At 35.2% G+C, this 15,137-nt stretch overlaps 1 protein-coding gene across 3 annotated transcripts in view; it reads right to left on the reverse strand.

Annotated features, from left to right (window-relative positions):
* Positions 1-741: 741 nt before the first annotated feature.
* KANK1 (KN motif and ankyrin repeat domains 1) overlaps positions 742-15,137 on the reverse strand; it is a 140,932-nt gene continuing 126,536 nt past the window's right edge. For all 3 annotated transcript variants that reach the window (XM_032212782.1, XM_032212781.1, XM_032212784.1), the window contains 9 exons: positions 14,187-14,345; positions 12,510-12,612; positions 11,204-11,419; positions 8,948-9,035; positions 6,989-7,208; positions 6,051-6,193; positions 4,401-4,601; positions 2,436-2,534; positions 742-1,857 (listed from right to left, as the gene is read on the reverse strand). In XM_032212782.1, coding sequence (XP_032068673.1) covers positions 1,792-1,857; positions 2,436-2,534; positions 4,401-4,601; positions 6,051-6,193; positions 6,989-7,208; positions 8,948-9,035; positions 11,204-11,419; positions 12,510-12,612; positions 14,187-14,345 — 1,295 coding nt within the window. In that variant the 3' untranslated portion in view covers positions 742-1,791. The remainder of the gene's footprint in view (positions 1,858-2,435; positions 2,535-4,400; positions 4,602-6,050; positions 6,194-6,988; positions 7,209-8,947; positions 9,036-11,203; positions 11,420-12,509; positions 12,613-14,186; positions 14,346-15,137) is intronic.

Consider the following 15,137-nt stretch of genomic DNA (forward strand, 5'->3'; position numbering starts at 1 on the left):
TGCGCCCTGACAAATGGCTCCGCATGCCACCTGTGGCACGCGTGCCATAGGTTTGCCATCCCGGTCCTAGATCCATAATGGTAAGTGTTAAGTCAGCCCACAATAAAAGCTATTCACTATGATTTAATTGTAGATGAAAGAAATAGGCTAAAATGCATAACTAAAATTTGATGGGAAAAAGTAAATTTTCAGATGTGTCTTCCTGGGCACCTTGTCAAGAGACCATCTAGACATGAGATTAGGGAAGGGGTATCACTGTAGACTGTAATCTGTAAAATGTCTGTATATTTCTCTATTGTGTTGTGTTCAGTAATTGGGATAGTATTCTGGAATAATTTTCTGGTGCTTCTCAGCTAAATTGGCTATTGCTGATTTGAACTAATATTTTGCATTTGATTCTGTGTCACATATTTCCCCTGAACCAATGTTCTAGTGCTTCCCCTTTGTCTGTTTTACAAGATTCTATGAAAATTAAAAGACATGTTAAAATGTCATTCATTTGGATTTTGGAAAATATTAATGAAATACTTTTATTTTTATCTGTTAAAATACAGGACTCTGATTCATTCAATTTAAATTCCTTTTAAATTGTAGTTTCTAGCTCTCAAATTTAATGTGTATTATTGATACAATGTAAACCAAACAGAAATTTTTAAAAAGTTTTTCCAGTTTTCAAGTTCTATAAATCCCCCCCCCCAAAAAAAACCCCAAACAAACCAACAATAAAAAGCCCAAGGCATATAAGCTAAATAATTTTTATTTTGAAAATATGGCAAGAATCTAAGGCACTTCAAACATTAAAATGCAGATGATGCAGAGAACAAGGCAAGAAAAAAAGCATTCTAGGTGCCCAGAACTACATTTGCATTGACTAGAGAATAGCATTTTCCAACATCTTAGGGATCATGGAGTTAATAAAAATGTAATAATAATAATAATAATAATAATTATGTGTAAAGTATTATTTTGGTTATGTTGGAATTCAAAGTCTCAAAAATACTGACTCTGTTATAGAAAAGCTACACAAATTGGTAGCAACAATTTATTTAGCCAATTCAGGCCATAACTTATCTTCTATTGTTTAAGCCATGAAGCCACCAGCTGACATTCCAAAGGGCAAATTTAAGCAATTATCCCTTTTTAAATTAAAAAAAAAGCATTCAAACAACAATCAGAATCATTTTGGAATGATATGTATAATAAAAGAGTTCTTGCCAACATCCCAACAGTAGCAAATATAAATATATATAGAGAACATACCTTTACAAAGTAATACAGTAGAGTCATAACCAAATAGCTAGCTTAAATAACTGTATGTAGGTAACAGCAAGATATATTCGGCAGCAAAGATAGGCTATTTTCTGGAAGCTGAAAATAGGAGCAAAAGGGGACTTTAGGGTTTTATATGATCTATGGTGCAGCAGAGACCCTTTCCTTTATGACAGCTGTTCCCATACAGCAAGTCATCCATCCAGCAAACTGTAATCGTATCAGATACTTTCATCTTGTTGGAAACCTAAACAGTTCCTGCCGTATGGATGAGTTTGACTGATCCGAGTGGTGAGGATTGATCTGAAGTATCAACTGACAGCCACATCACGTGTAAACTCTCTCTTATCCGCAAAAGCGCTTCTTAACCTTTTTCTTATAGAGGCTACCTTAGCTCTAAATATTGGCTTTCAATTTGCTGGTGAGTACAGGCACATGACTATTACATTCAATATCTGTCACTGTAAAACAGTAATCACTAGCAGCTTAGAGGATGTGGCAGTTTTTACACATCTTGGTGCATTAGCAATCAAATGAGCTTCTGTGAGTAGGACTGGGGGAAGGCTTTCTTCCAAGTCTTGGCGTTCCCTGAAAAGAAAAGGATGTATTAGTATAGTTAGAACACAAAGCCACAGAACCATTCAGTATATTGAATTATTATGCTGGATCAGTGCTGCACTTCTGAATATACGCTTGAAGCAAAAAGAGTTATATACCACATGCTTTCAAAAAAGTGTGGCCATAGGAGTTGGTTTTGCAAAGATATAGTTCCAGAAATAGAAAATGGTGGAAAGAAAAATAGCAATAGAAAGGGACAAGAACAGATTACTGCTCCTTTTTGTAATCCGGATTGAAGAGCATATGACCCCCACCCTAGAGATTAGATTTATAAGTCTTATCTCATTACTGCTTCTATTGGTTTCCTACAAGTCAACTGTATCACTTCTGCTTCCAACTAATAGAAGTAAGAAGCACAAACATAAATAGCCATGACAGCAAAAAGAACAAGAACATCATCTAGCAGCTTCTAGCCTGAGGGTGGAAGACTAACTTACTGGACCTTCTAAGAGACAGAAATCCTCTCAACAGTCGGCCATATATACTAGTTGAATTGATACTAGTTGTATCAATCATAGAGTACATGGAATACGACTTATGCCACTCACCGGGGACTGAGTTTTTGAAAAGTTTACGTGAGCGTAGAGGAGAACAGCAATATCCTTGTGGCCAGCATCAAGGGCTATTGAAAGCGCTGTGCTGCCATCCTTAAGAAAAAAAAATAATGAGATAAAAACATGTCCGTCTTTATAGATCATCACTTTCCATAGTTCAAGAATGTCTCTTCAGGAATTTTCAAAGTATCTGGGATGATTTTATCACAGCCATACCAGAAGCAGTTATATGGTTAGCTTCTTTAGATACTAAATTATAACATCTATCCCACTGAAAGTCTACCGCTCGCTTTTATATTGAGTTTATTATGGTTTTATCTTAATATATTATCTCCTATATTGTATTATATTGCGTGCATGCATGCTTTATTTAAACTAAATTTGTACATCACTGATTGCATGAGCTCTTTTAGATGCCCTATACTTAATAAATAAATCGCACTAAACCTACATCTCCCAGAGTTTCCTGTTGTTATGACTAAAGGAGTTACATATTTAAAAGAAAATGTGTATATTATTTTTTTTAAATCCATACCAACCCTAATATATTAAAAGCTATTCTGGTTAATTTCCTGTAGTATAAATCAGCCACAATAATAGTCCTTAAAAAAAAACACCCACTTAATTTTAACCAAGTTAAATGATGTTTTTTTTTGTTTTATGAAGCAATTCAGCAGTCACCATGGGTTTCAAATTTCTCCCAACCAGGGTGCTGGATTATTACTATAAAAACCTTGCAAATAATTCTGAGACTGTTTCCAGACAAAACAGTTCAGGACAGTGAGAGCAAGAAAAAAAAAAAAAAAGAAAACAAAATCTTAAATTAAAAAAAGGAAATGCTGATTGTGATAACTTCCATTAAATGAAACCTATGCTTAATTTCCAGTGTTTCTAAAGAGATGTTTTTTATTTACATACATGACTATCATACTTGTACTTTGAAGAGGACATGTACAGCCATGGTAGATTGGAGTTGAATATAATTAAAGCCTCCACTTGGGGACATTGTTTTAATAGAGCATTTACTTTTATTTCAGCTCTAACCTCCCTCTCTGTCATCTACCAATCCATCAAACAACTGTGACCTAACACATGATCTGAGCTTCATCTAAATTTAATAGAATATCTTTACCTATTAAAAAAGATATGCTGACTAAAAAGCAGCAAAAAGAGGTATATTGTGGTATGTGTTACTGGACAGATTGAGCCAATATTCAAACTTGGGAAAATATTTTTAAGGGAATAGGTTGATTTAGATTTCTTATCAATAAAATGACAGGTATGACAGAGCTGAAAGGCACATTTCATATTAAAAAATGATGGTCAGAGGCTGCTCTTCATAACATGGGCTTCTGATGAATTATGCCTTTGTCAAAATTGCTCTCCAGATTTTTTTTTAAAAAACGTGCAGTAGTATCGTTAAAAATGCTAGTCTCCATTAATCCAATCAGATAAATAGCATATGTTCAGAGAAAAGGCAACATCACTGTAAGAGAAACAGTACAGAGAGGATGCCTCTAGCAGATCCAAGGCATCTCTGTTTGCTTCATATTCAAATGCCAGGTGCATCTGCGTGTAACTGGCCACCAAGCAAAATTCAAGTATTTTAATGACCGCTAAATTTCAAGCAAGCACATCTGATGCATATTTTCAGTCTACTTACTTCCACCCTAAAATAGATTCAGCCATGATGACGTGAAATGTAATGAGCTAATGGGAGTGTTTGGAGGCAACTGAGAGCCAGTGTGGTGGTGGTGGTTAAGACGCAGGACTAGCAACTGGAAGATCTCGAGCTCTATCTAATTCTCCCTTAATATGAAAACTGGCAGTTGTTCCTGCAACCCAACTCACCACACAAACTTTGTTGCTCTGTGAAAAGTAGGAGGTAAGGAGCATTTTATACCCAGTCTTGATTGTACAAAATAAGGCTAGAGTGCAAATAATAAGCAAACAACTCACATTGTCTTCCAGGGTACCATTACATCCAGGCTGAGCTAGCAAAAGTTTGACTATCTCCACATGCCCATGTTCACTTGCGCACATCAAAGCAGTGGAGCCCTCATCATCTTGGATGTTGACATCTGCACCACAAGCCAACAGAGCTTTCACCATATCTATTCGCCCATGGCTCACAGCAAGCATCAGAGCAGTCTGACCAGCCTGCAAGGGGGGGGGGGGGGAAGAAAAAACCCTCATTTGCAAACAGAATCTCTTAGAGAATTCTACTGAACAGAGAACAACAGCACACCCAATTTGCACACCCAATTAAATCATATCATATTCTTAAATGTGAATCTGTCATACATACTTATAGAGAATACATGTAATATCAGGGTTTCATACAAACTCTGCCTGGCTCTGGACAGGCAGCCATTTTCTCCCTCTAAGGTTTCCTATAAGGCAATTCATTCCTCAGCATTTTAAAGAGTTTATATTAATAATGTTCATGGATGTCCATTTATTTGGTTTCTTTCTAAATGTACTTTTAAAGAAAAACTGAAAGTGAAGATAGAAGGTTTCTAGATAATATTAACCAAATTAATCATCGATACCAATCAGGGTCTTGTACTTTAGATTTCAAATTGTACTATGCCTTGTGCAGTGTTAGGCCTCCAGTGAAAAAAAGTTTGCTGAACAGGATACGTTGTGAGGACCTTATCTAAAAGACATGGTACCCTTCATGGTATTGGACTTGGGTACTTGAGAGACCGCCTGCTGCCAATTACCTCCACCAGACCGATTAGATCCCACAGATTAGGCCTCCTTCGAATTCCATCCGCCGGCCAGTGTCAACTGGCGACTACCTGAAGGAGAGCCTTCTCTGTGGTGCTCCGAACCTCTGGAACGAACTCCCCGTGGAGATTTGAACCCTCACCACCCTCCAGGCCTTCCGCATAGCCCTTAAAACCTGGCTGTTCCGACAGGCCTGGGGCTAAAGAATCGTTGCCCCTATCTCGAATGGTATGATTGTTGCGCTTTTAAATTATGTATTGTTTTGTGTTGTTGTCAAATTGTCTGTATCCCCCTTCCCTTGTTTGAGTTGTGAGCCGCCCTGAGTCCCCTTGGGGAAAAGGGCGGCATACAAATGAAATAAACAAACAAACAAACATTACTTGGTCTTCCCCTTGAGAAATGTTTTGGACATCTCCAATAGTATAAATACAAACGTGTGAAGCACATCTTATAAAGCAGTGATGGATTTGCATAGCTACAGTTTCACTAATTTTAGTTATTATGTATCTTTTCTAAAAACAGTAAAAGGGAATTGCAAGTAAAACCAAAGGGTTCCCCCCCACTCCACCCCCCAAAAAAATTATAGTTGAAATGTATGATTTCTTTCAATGTCAGGCAACAAAATGCACAGGTTGGAAAATTATTTCAAATCTTTTTTTTTAAAAAAAAGATGTAATGGAATTATTGTATTTACAAGCCAGATGATTGTTCCTCTTGCAGCTTTCCTAAAGCAGGTAACACCCCAGCTCTCACAATCCCCCCAAACTCCTCCGTCCCCCTGCATGAGCAGTGGTGGCAAGTTAGGGGAGGCTCTTTTATTATTCCGGTTGCATCTTCCAGCCTCTGAATGACTGAAATTGATAGCAGCCGACCAACCTGGCTAGCTTTTGCATTCACATCTCCACAGGCAAAGAGGTCTTCCACTATTTTCATGTCTTTTTCTGCCTCTACAGCTGCAAGGGCAGCCAGCATAATTGGTGTATAGCCAGCCTTGTTTTGGTGATTTACATTACAGACATCTGCAAAAAAAATCATGAGAGAATCTCTTGAGAATAAATTGAAAGCCCAGAAGATACAATTGTGCAAAAGAACTGAATCAACTATTATCAGAGCAGTCTTGTCCAAGTGCAGCAATTGCTTACATAATGAAGATGATTCAGAAGAATTTGAAAAGGAGAAAAAAGAGACAGGGATGGTTCTTCAGCCAAAGAGAGAGAACAACTCCCTCTTTATAGTTTGCATGACAGGAGGGCTGGAAAGAGGGCACAAAGTCACAGTTTATGCAATGGCTACAGACAGTTAACTTAAAGGCAATTATTCTAAAATTCTATGAACTGCCACAAGTAACAGTTTCTGGGCAGAATTTCAGGTACACAGGGAAGTCTTAGTAGGGAAGATCTCATAAACAAATCAACAGTCCTTAACTTTACATTAAAAAGTCACTGCATTTTATTCTACTCTCTTACATAAATATTTTAGCAAAGCTTTTTACATTTCTAAGGCTTCCAGAAATGACATATTTGCATGTATTTAACTCAATGGCTTAGAGATGTCAAAGAATGGTGGGTTTTTTGAAGGGCCTTATCACCACTAAAGAAGTACTGTAGTTAGGAACAGAATTCTTAGCAACTAAAGAAAGAATTTCTGAAGGGACAATAGCTCAAATGCAAAATCAATTTAATTCATGTGACTGTATGACAAATTAATTATTACTAAAACCTCTTATATTTAGAGGCCAACGGAGCATAATATTTTGCTGGTTCTAGATACAACATATACAAGGAACCACCCAAAATTCAGACTAGCCAACTTACTTGCATCTAAAAGCAGTTTCACAATTTCAAAGTTTGAGTGGGAGACACTGTAATGAAGAGCCGTGTTGCCATTTCCATCTGCCATGTTGATGATTTGCCTAAGGACTGCAGGAGAAGCCTCTTCAAAAGTAGCTATGTAGTCCCCAACCATGGCAGCAATAGCTGACTTTTGGCTTGATATACGGAACCATTCATGCTGGATGGTGTTTAAACAAAATCTCTGCCAAAGGAAACACAAAAAGCTTCAAAGCAAAGCTCTATTTATAAGTTATTTCATCCTCACAGAGAAAATAAAGCACATGAAAACCAGCATCCCCCAGTACTAAAAACAAATGATTCTAAGCCCAGGTGCCCAACTTTCTCTCCAGGGACAAGACACAGTCATGGCAAGTGCTTTGTTTGTATTCCCCTGGTGTTTTTTGTTTGCTGACTACAACTATAGTTTTGTGTAAGAAAATTTTGTAAGAAAATGGGCAAAAAAATTGGGATTCCTATTCTAAACTTCCATAGATTTTTGTATATTGAAGTTCTGTATTTAATTGTTTTTACTTGTTATAATGTTGTGTTTGTTTAAAAATACTACAAATATATATAAAGTTACAACCAGTATTAACTGATTGCTTGATTATGTGCCTAGTTGGTGACAACATAGTTAAGATTTTCCCAAGGAAGATCTGTCCCTAAAACACTAAATATAGTGAACATAAAATATAAAGACATTTTCTCACAAAAGGTGTGGCTGCAACATATAAACCTTAAATCAGTGTACTAATATCATCATGTATTCTAATATATTTTCTGTTGTATTTTCTCTCATTCTTATCAAGTTGCTCAATTTAATCCTTCCTGACATCTTCCAAATTCTATTTTTTTCCAATTATATGACATCATAATAAAAGCTGCCATCATAAACGAATAAAATAGTTCCGTACAACTAAGAACTGCATACATGGATCTGATTGGGGTAAGTTATAGGGGTGAAACAGAAATATGAATTGTAGTTCCTATTATCTTTGCCTTTTACTTTGTTATGTATTGTCTTGTTATCTCAATTTTGTGTTGTTATATGGATTCTTGGCTAATCAACAAAACATCATATTCAAATTCAAAACTATTAAACGTATTTGTTTTGACCTGACAAATGGTCTTGAAACGTCATTTTTGGTTATGCACACTGGACTTTATTTCTCTATATAGAACAAATTTTCATTTAAAGGTATATAATCAGTTGAATGAAAATGGCTAATTTCAAATTATTTGAAGGAATAGAATTCAATAAATAGCTCTCTTGTTTGCATACCACAAACACACTTTCAAAAATGAACAGATGTAAATACTATGCATTTCTATTTTTGGTAACACATAAAGCACATTCCATATCAAAACAGACATACTTTCTCAGTCAAGTGGAACATTAACTTCCTACCTTAAGTATTTTTCTACACTTGGTAGCAGTATCCAGATCAAGAGCATGACTAAGTGGATTATACTGTTGCTTTTAAATGCTATGAGATTTTAACCAAGTCAGTTCAATGCATTTTTAGTATATATTTTGGCTGCACCACCTACCAGCATAGCAAATTTAAGAAAGGCAAGTGGATTGGAGGCTAAAATTAGCACTGCAGAAACAACCCTTCACTATGCTAATTGAAGGGATTAAATACCTTCATTTCAGCCTATCTGCTTATTTTAGCACTGAAATATGCCGTTCATTAGTCCATTATGGTTCAGGATTGATGGAGCAGTTAGTTTTATTGTACAAACAAGCTTGAATAAAACAGAACATACTTGCCACCTCCAGGAACACATGCCTTCTCCCCTACTCATGGATTATATGAGCTATTCAGAAATATAAAAACTTGTAACATGAAAACTGGTACTTTTTCACTGACATCTTTGATAAATAGCAGCAACTTCTTCCTTTTGATTAATGAGAGTAAAGTAAATGCTCAGACTTACTATTTCTTTGCTGCTCATGGCTTTTGGATCATCAATGCTGTTTTTCAGAAAATGACATGCTGACAGCATCTTTTCACTCAGTTCGTATCTGAAAAAAAAGATGGCATGTTTAGATATTTTTTTCATTTTTCATTTTAATTTAATTTAATTTAGAGCAAATGTTACTTTTAGCATGAGGGACTGGTTTCATGGAAGATCATTTTTCCATGGACTTGGGGATGTGGGGGCGGGGAGAGGGGGAGAATAGTTTTGCATGCTACCTAACTGCCGGATATGCACAAATGAAGCTTCACTTGTTTGTGCACCTCAGTTCCTAACAGGGGTTGTGGATCCCTGATTTAGAGGAAATATACCCCAGCAAAAACTCTTTACCAGTTCCTACAGATTTTATTTCAAGAATACAACATGCATCTTATTGAGGAGCAGATGAGGAGACAGTCCATCTTCGAGGTATTAACTAGTGGTACTAAAGCATCTACCTCAAACTTTCAAACAATATAAAACAATGTCATACAATTTTTTCTTTATTTTTAACCATCATTATATTGCCCATTGATATATTTTTTAAGTAATACAAATTTCTTCAGAAGATTTGTGAAGATACATGGATTCAGGCCTATCATGATGTAGGGAAAATGTTCTATATTAACATATATTTTACAAAACTTATTTATCATAATGTAAACTTCTAGCAAGGCTTACCTTAGGACATTCAAACTGTAATTACCTACCATGTTTCCCCGAAAATAAGACGGGGTTTTATTTTCTTTTGACCCCCAAAATAAGAGCTTGGCCTTATTTTTGGGGAGGTCTCATTATTTTTGAGGTGCAGGAGGCAGCGAGAGTGGTCACCTCATGGCTGCTGCTGTTGCAATATTTTCGGGGGAGGGCTTATTTTAGCGCACGTGTGCAAAAGCCCAATTGGACATATTATCTGGGGAGGTCTTATTTTGGGAGAAACAGGGTAAGTTTAGCATGAGCTAACTGGCAGGAGATGTTCATCTTTTGAAGATCATATTTTCAACAACACTAGATGTATTAGATATTTTTTCCAGCCCTTATGGTTGTATAAACTCTGGGTGGAACACCCTTATAGTCACTTTGGCAATACTTGGATGGGTTTCTAGGAATTTCTGCTTCGCCTCATGATATTTATACTTCAGGATTATTATCCTTCCATTTCATTCTATAGTCTATCATGACACTACTGAGCAAAAACATTCATATATTTAAAGAGAATGGACACCGATTTATATTAAATTATTTCCCCTTTTCATCAAATCCACAAGTGGAAGTTTAGGTTCTGAACTACCACCAGGCTGCACTAATGGACTGGTTAAGAGTCAGTAAACTAAAATGCAATCTGAACAGTTTAGCTTTTGGTGGGATGTCTGGGCAAGGCCAAGTTATGTTGATTACGTAAGTTAGTAAATGCATATACTAAACCTTAACATTGGCCTGATAAATATTGACTCTAACAACAGTACAAATTATCTCTCTATTTAAGAAAAGTAGTCAAGAATAACAATCTCAATTTTGGGGGAAGCTTTCACTGCTCTCAAATATTCCATATTTCTGTTAATGCAATAGCTTCTATGTGCATTATGAGTAAAATTAAAGGATTACTGGTAGTTCTCAACTTTTTGAATTTTGTATTTTTTTTTAAAAAAAAGTATCTGTTTTTCTATTAAACATGAAGCAATTTAGAAGCTTAAACTTTTGTTTTGTGAATGCAGGCCTTAAATTGTATAGCCAAAAAAAGGTTAAAAATACAGGGCTATTGAGAACTACAGGTAGTCCTTGAACTACAACATTTCATTTAGTGACCGTTCAAAGTTACAACGGCACTGAAAAAAGTGACATGACCATTTTTCACACTTACAATCTTTGTAGCATCATTATCATGTGATCAAAATTCAGATGCTGGGCAACTGATTCATACTTGAGATTGTTGCTGTGTCCTACGGTCATGTGGTCATGTGATCACCTTTTGCAACCTTTTGATAAGCAAAATCAATGGGGAAGCTGGATTTACTTAACAACTGTATACTAACTTATGAAATGCAACGATTCACTCAACAACTGCGGCAAGAAAGGTTGTACAATGGGACAAAAATCACTTAACAAATGTCTTCCTTTACAACAGAAATTTTAGGCTCAATTGTGGTCATAAGCTGAGGACTACCTGTATTATGACAAAATTTAGATAATTAAAACATGTACTAATTTCTGCATTATGCAGAAAATATACCATACCTCTCACGGATTTCTACATTCTCAGGTTCATGCTCTTGAACATGCATTATTTCTTCTTCTTGAACAGGTTTAACATCTTTCCTGTTTAATCTATGTTCCCTTTCAAGTACGCTGGAATTTTCAATCTGAACATAATCATTCCCAGCACATTCATCATCAGACTCCGACGAGGAACTCTCTTCTGAACTAGAATCATCACTTGATGTGGTTTCATACCTAGGAAATAAAATGGCTTTTCATTAATGTACCATTACATACATATTCAAAGTTAAAGCAACTAGTTTGCTACATCCCATCTTTCTCCAGTTTAGTGCTTTACAGATTATACTAGCCTTGGGAAGTGTCAGCACTTTATGGTTGTCCAGATCAAGAAACAGACTCCAAAATAAGACTAGAAGTGACCGTTCTACTGATCCACTGATAGGCTATATTAATAGAATCCTGCAAGTGTGACTGTCTTTTTTCTACTTCTTGTCTCTTTTCTACTTCAGTGTGTTAGGGAGGAGTTAGTCTAAGTTTCTTTCTAAAACTATTTCCTTCCCCAGGAGTTGAGTGCCTCTGCTCCTTTTTGTTTTTATAACAGTTTCTAAATATTTTTCTTCCATGGGCCTTTACAGGAAGGCTTTTAAAAGTTATATTAATGGCAAAATTCCTTCATCAATAGGCAAAACATCCAAATGATGTTAATAAGCTGACTAATACAACACAATACTTATGGAAGTGCAACTATTCATCAAATGAGTAATGAGAAACCTGATTTATGTTAACTATTAAATATTCAGGCAAAGTTTTTTTTTCCTGGGTATGTAAAATGCTCTCAAAGAAATTAGAATCTCTATTTCTCAATTGCTTCTATATATTGGAAGAAAATATTCTATTTTTAAAATTACAGTTTATCTGGTGGGAGATGTTAAGAGAAGTATAATTTCATTTTAAGAAATTCTCCAAAACCTTGATTGAAAAAAACCCTTATGATTAAAACATTTTACTCCCAAAAAATTATAACTCAATATCAGAAAAATGAAAAATATGTAATTACTATGTTCATATAATGATATCAAGGATCATCTCAACATGTCTTGAGGGGAGAAAATAGACTGAAAAGATACTGTTTTTGTATAACAGCATCTTTTCGGTGCATTTTCTCCCCACAAGACATTGATAATTTCATTGAAATTATATGCCTTGGAACAAATAATTTATGATATTATAGTTTTATGATCAAATATCAATTTATGACTATAATTTTACTTCTATAGATTTGGAAAAGAAAAGAAAATCTAATTTCAGAACTGTAAGATCTTACCCGCCATTAATACCCACAAACTGCAAATTCTTCTTTGTATTCTCATCTTTTTTCCCATCTTTTTTCTTCATGATGGACTTCAACATACCATCATTTGCACAGACTACCAAAAAAGGTACAGAAATTATGTTAACAAAGATTTGTATCAACACTATCAATATCCTGAAGTTAAGCTATTCTGACCAATGACAAATTTAAAATGTGCAAGAAACTAATGGACAGAGATTTCAGACTTCCCACACACCACGACGGGGCTATGTGTTCAAACCTATCCCAATTGTATCTTCACCTTAGAGCATTGTTATATACATTATTCATGCAAGGGATAGAAATCCACATGATAATATTATGGCCAAGCTTTTGAAAGTTTGAATGGTGCAAGCCTCCTCCCCATTCATGTGTTCATTTAATATCTTTACAATGGCCTTTAAATTTTAGCAGGGTTTTCTTTGTGGGAGGAGTGTGTTCAAGTCAGTATTGACTCAGGTTAACTGCCTTAACTTGTTCCTGCAGTTTTCTTGGCAGGATTTATTTATTTATTTATTCATTCATTCATTCCGTTTCTACGGCTGCCCAAAAGCACCAAGTAACTCTGGGCGGCTTACAATTCTAAAATTATAAAACAGTTTAAGCAATTTAAAAATATTAAAAAAATAAAATTATCCACAAAACAGATAAGTAGAAACAGCAGCTGGGATCATTAATCAACTAATGGTAAAGCCAAGTAACTAGACCCTTAACACATTCCCAGTCCCAGGTACACAGCAAGTTCGTAAAGCTTTGCGAAAAGCCAATAGGGCTGGGGCCGTTCTGATCGCTGAGAGCAAAATATTCCGTAAGGCAGGATCGACTGCAGAAAAAACTTGTTTTCTAGTTCCTCCCAATTGACAGTCTGTGGCTGATGGGATTTGCAGTATGCCCAATGTCAGACATGATTGCCACTGCTCCTCCTTAGGCTGAGAGTGAGTGACTGGCCTAAAGTTACCCAGGTGGCTTTGTGCTTCAGGACTAGAACTCACACTCTCCTAGTTTCTACTCTGCTACAACAAACTGACTCTCTAGTAATAATAATAAACTAATAAACTAAATGATTTTTTCATATGTGTATAGCCACCTATGAAATTTTTAAAAATTGAGCGTAGAGATTGAACATGTTTCCAAGATTATTAAAATAATTCCTGAGTATAAGTTACATATCCAACTTTCTGGCCAATATAAGTCTTTTTTAAAAAATAATTCCTGAACCACCTCATAAAAAGGCAATTAAATGTCATCTAAAATATGTGCACAGACCATACACAGGATAAGCAGGCAGATACAATAAATAAAAACCAAAGGTGCATATACATATTATGTATATATTCATATACATAATGCTTTCATTAACAAAATGCAAACTAATTTCTCAGCCTACATCATAAATTATTGGGATGCATTAGACTAGATAGTATCTAGTATTATTTCAAATTATAGTCAGCATATTTTACTTTAGGAATAGAGATCAAATATGTAAAAACCACACAAGAATAAGCATAGTTCTCCATAGACCAATTACAATTTTTCCTCGCGAGTTATCTAACTTTTGTACCATTTCACTTGAGAACTATACTATTAGAAAATGACCAACCTGTTTAAAAAAATAACATAACAGAGCAAAGAGTAGCATAACAGAATTACCATAAAGCCCAGAGGCAAGTTGGTCATCTGTAAGATTAATTGAAGATAATGTGCTATCCTGGGAAGTCAAAATTTTTTGGTCCTGTCTCATTCCAATTATTGCAGTCTTCTCCTCATTTATGGTCCCGATTTCCTGCCCCAGCATCAATTTTGAAGAGCCTGGAATTAGATGGGAATTACTGTGTCACCTTGTGGACCCAAATATCTTATATTGGCAAAAAAAGGCTGTATTTTGCCAAATAAAAATGATTTTGCTTAGTATTTCTTCTATACACAAATTCAAACATTCCAATATTTGAGACATGGCTGGCTGAGGAATTCTGGGAGTTAAGTTTAAGTCCACAGGTCTTAAAGTTGCCAAGGTTAGACATCCCTAGTGTGTAGTATTCATTGAGTTAGCAAAAGTAACCTTCCTGTTTTTGTTTTGTTTCTAATAAGGGACAAAATAATAAAATTTTCATCTACAAATCTACAAATAACAGTATAAATGCATTTATAAATAGCATCACATTTTTTTCAGCCACTAAAAGAGAGATATATGAATTTAAAATAATTTCAGATGGTAACATTTGAAATTTTATTAATTTATTTTTAAAACTACATGTATTTTTAAAAAAAGCATTAAAAATGTGAAAATTTATTACAAGGAGCAGCTGTTTTACATCTTTTTAATGCAACCCAGAGTACAGCTTGTTTACTTGAATGTTTATCATTCAAGCTACAGTATGAGAACCAGAGTGGGTGGAAATAAATAATCTGATTTAAAAAATAATTCAGTCAATCTTTTGTCATAATATTGAACATTAAGGAGATGCAATATTCCTTTGTCATATTGATTATAATTATTTCTAGTTTGTTGTTGTAGATATGTGTATGGCACACCATAAAAGGCTACATTGGAAAGTAAATTAAAGGATTACAGCAAATAATATAGTGAAATGGAGCAGAAGG

This window comes from Thamnophis elegans, chromosome 3, assembly GCF_009769535.1.
Source record: "Thamnophis elegans isolate rThaEle1 chromosome 3, rThaEle1.pri, whole genome shotgun sequence".
Taxonomy (NCBI): Eukaryota; Metazoa; Chordata; class Lepidosauria; order Squamata; family Colubridae; genus Thamnophis; species Thamnophis elegans.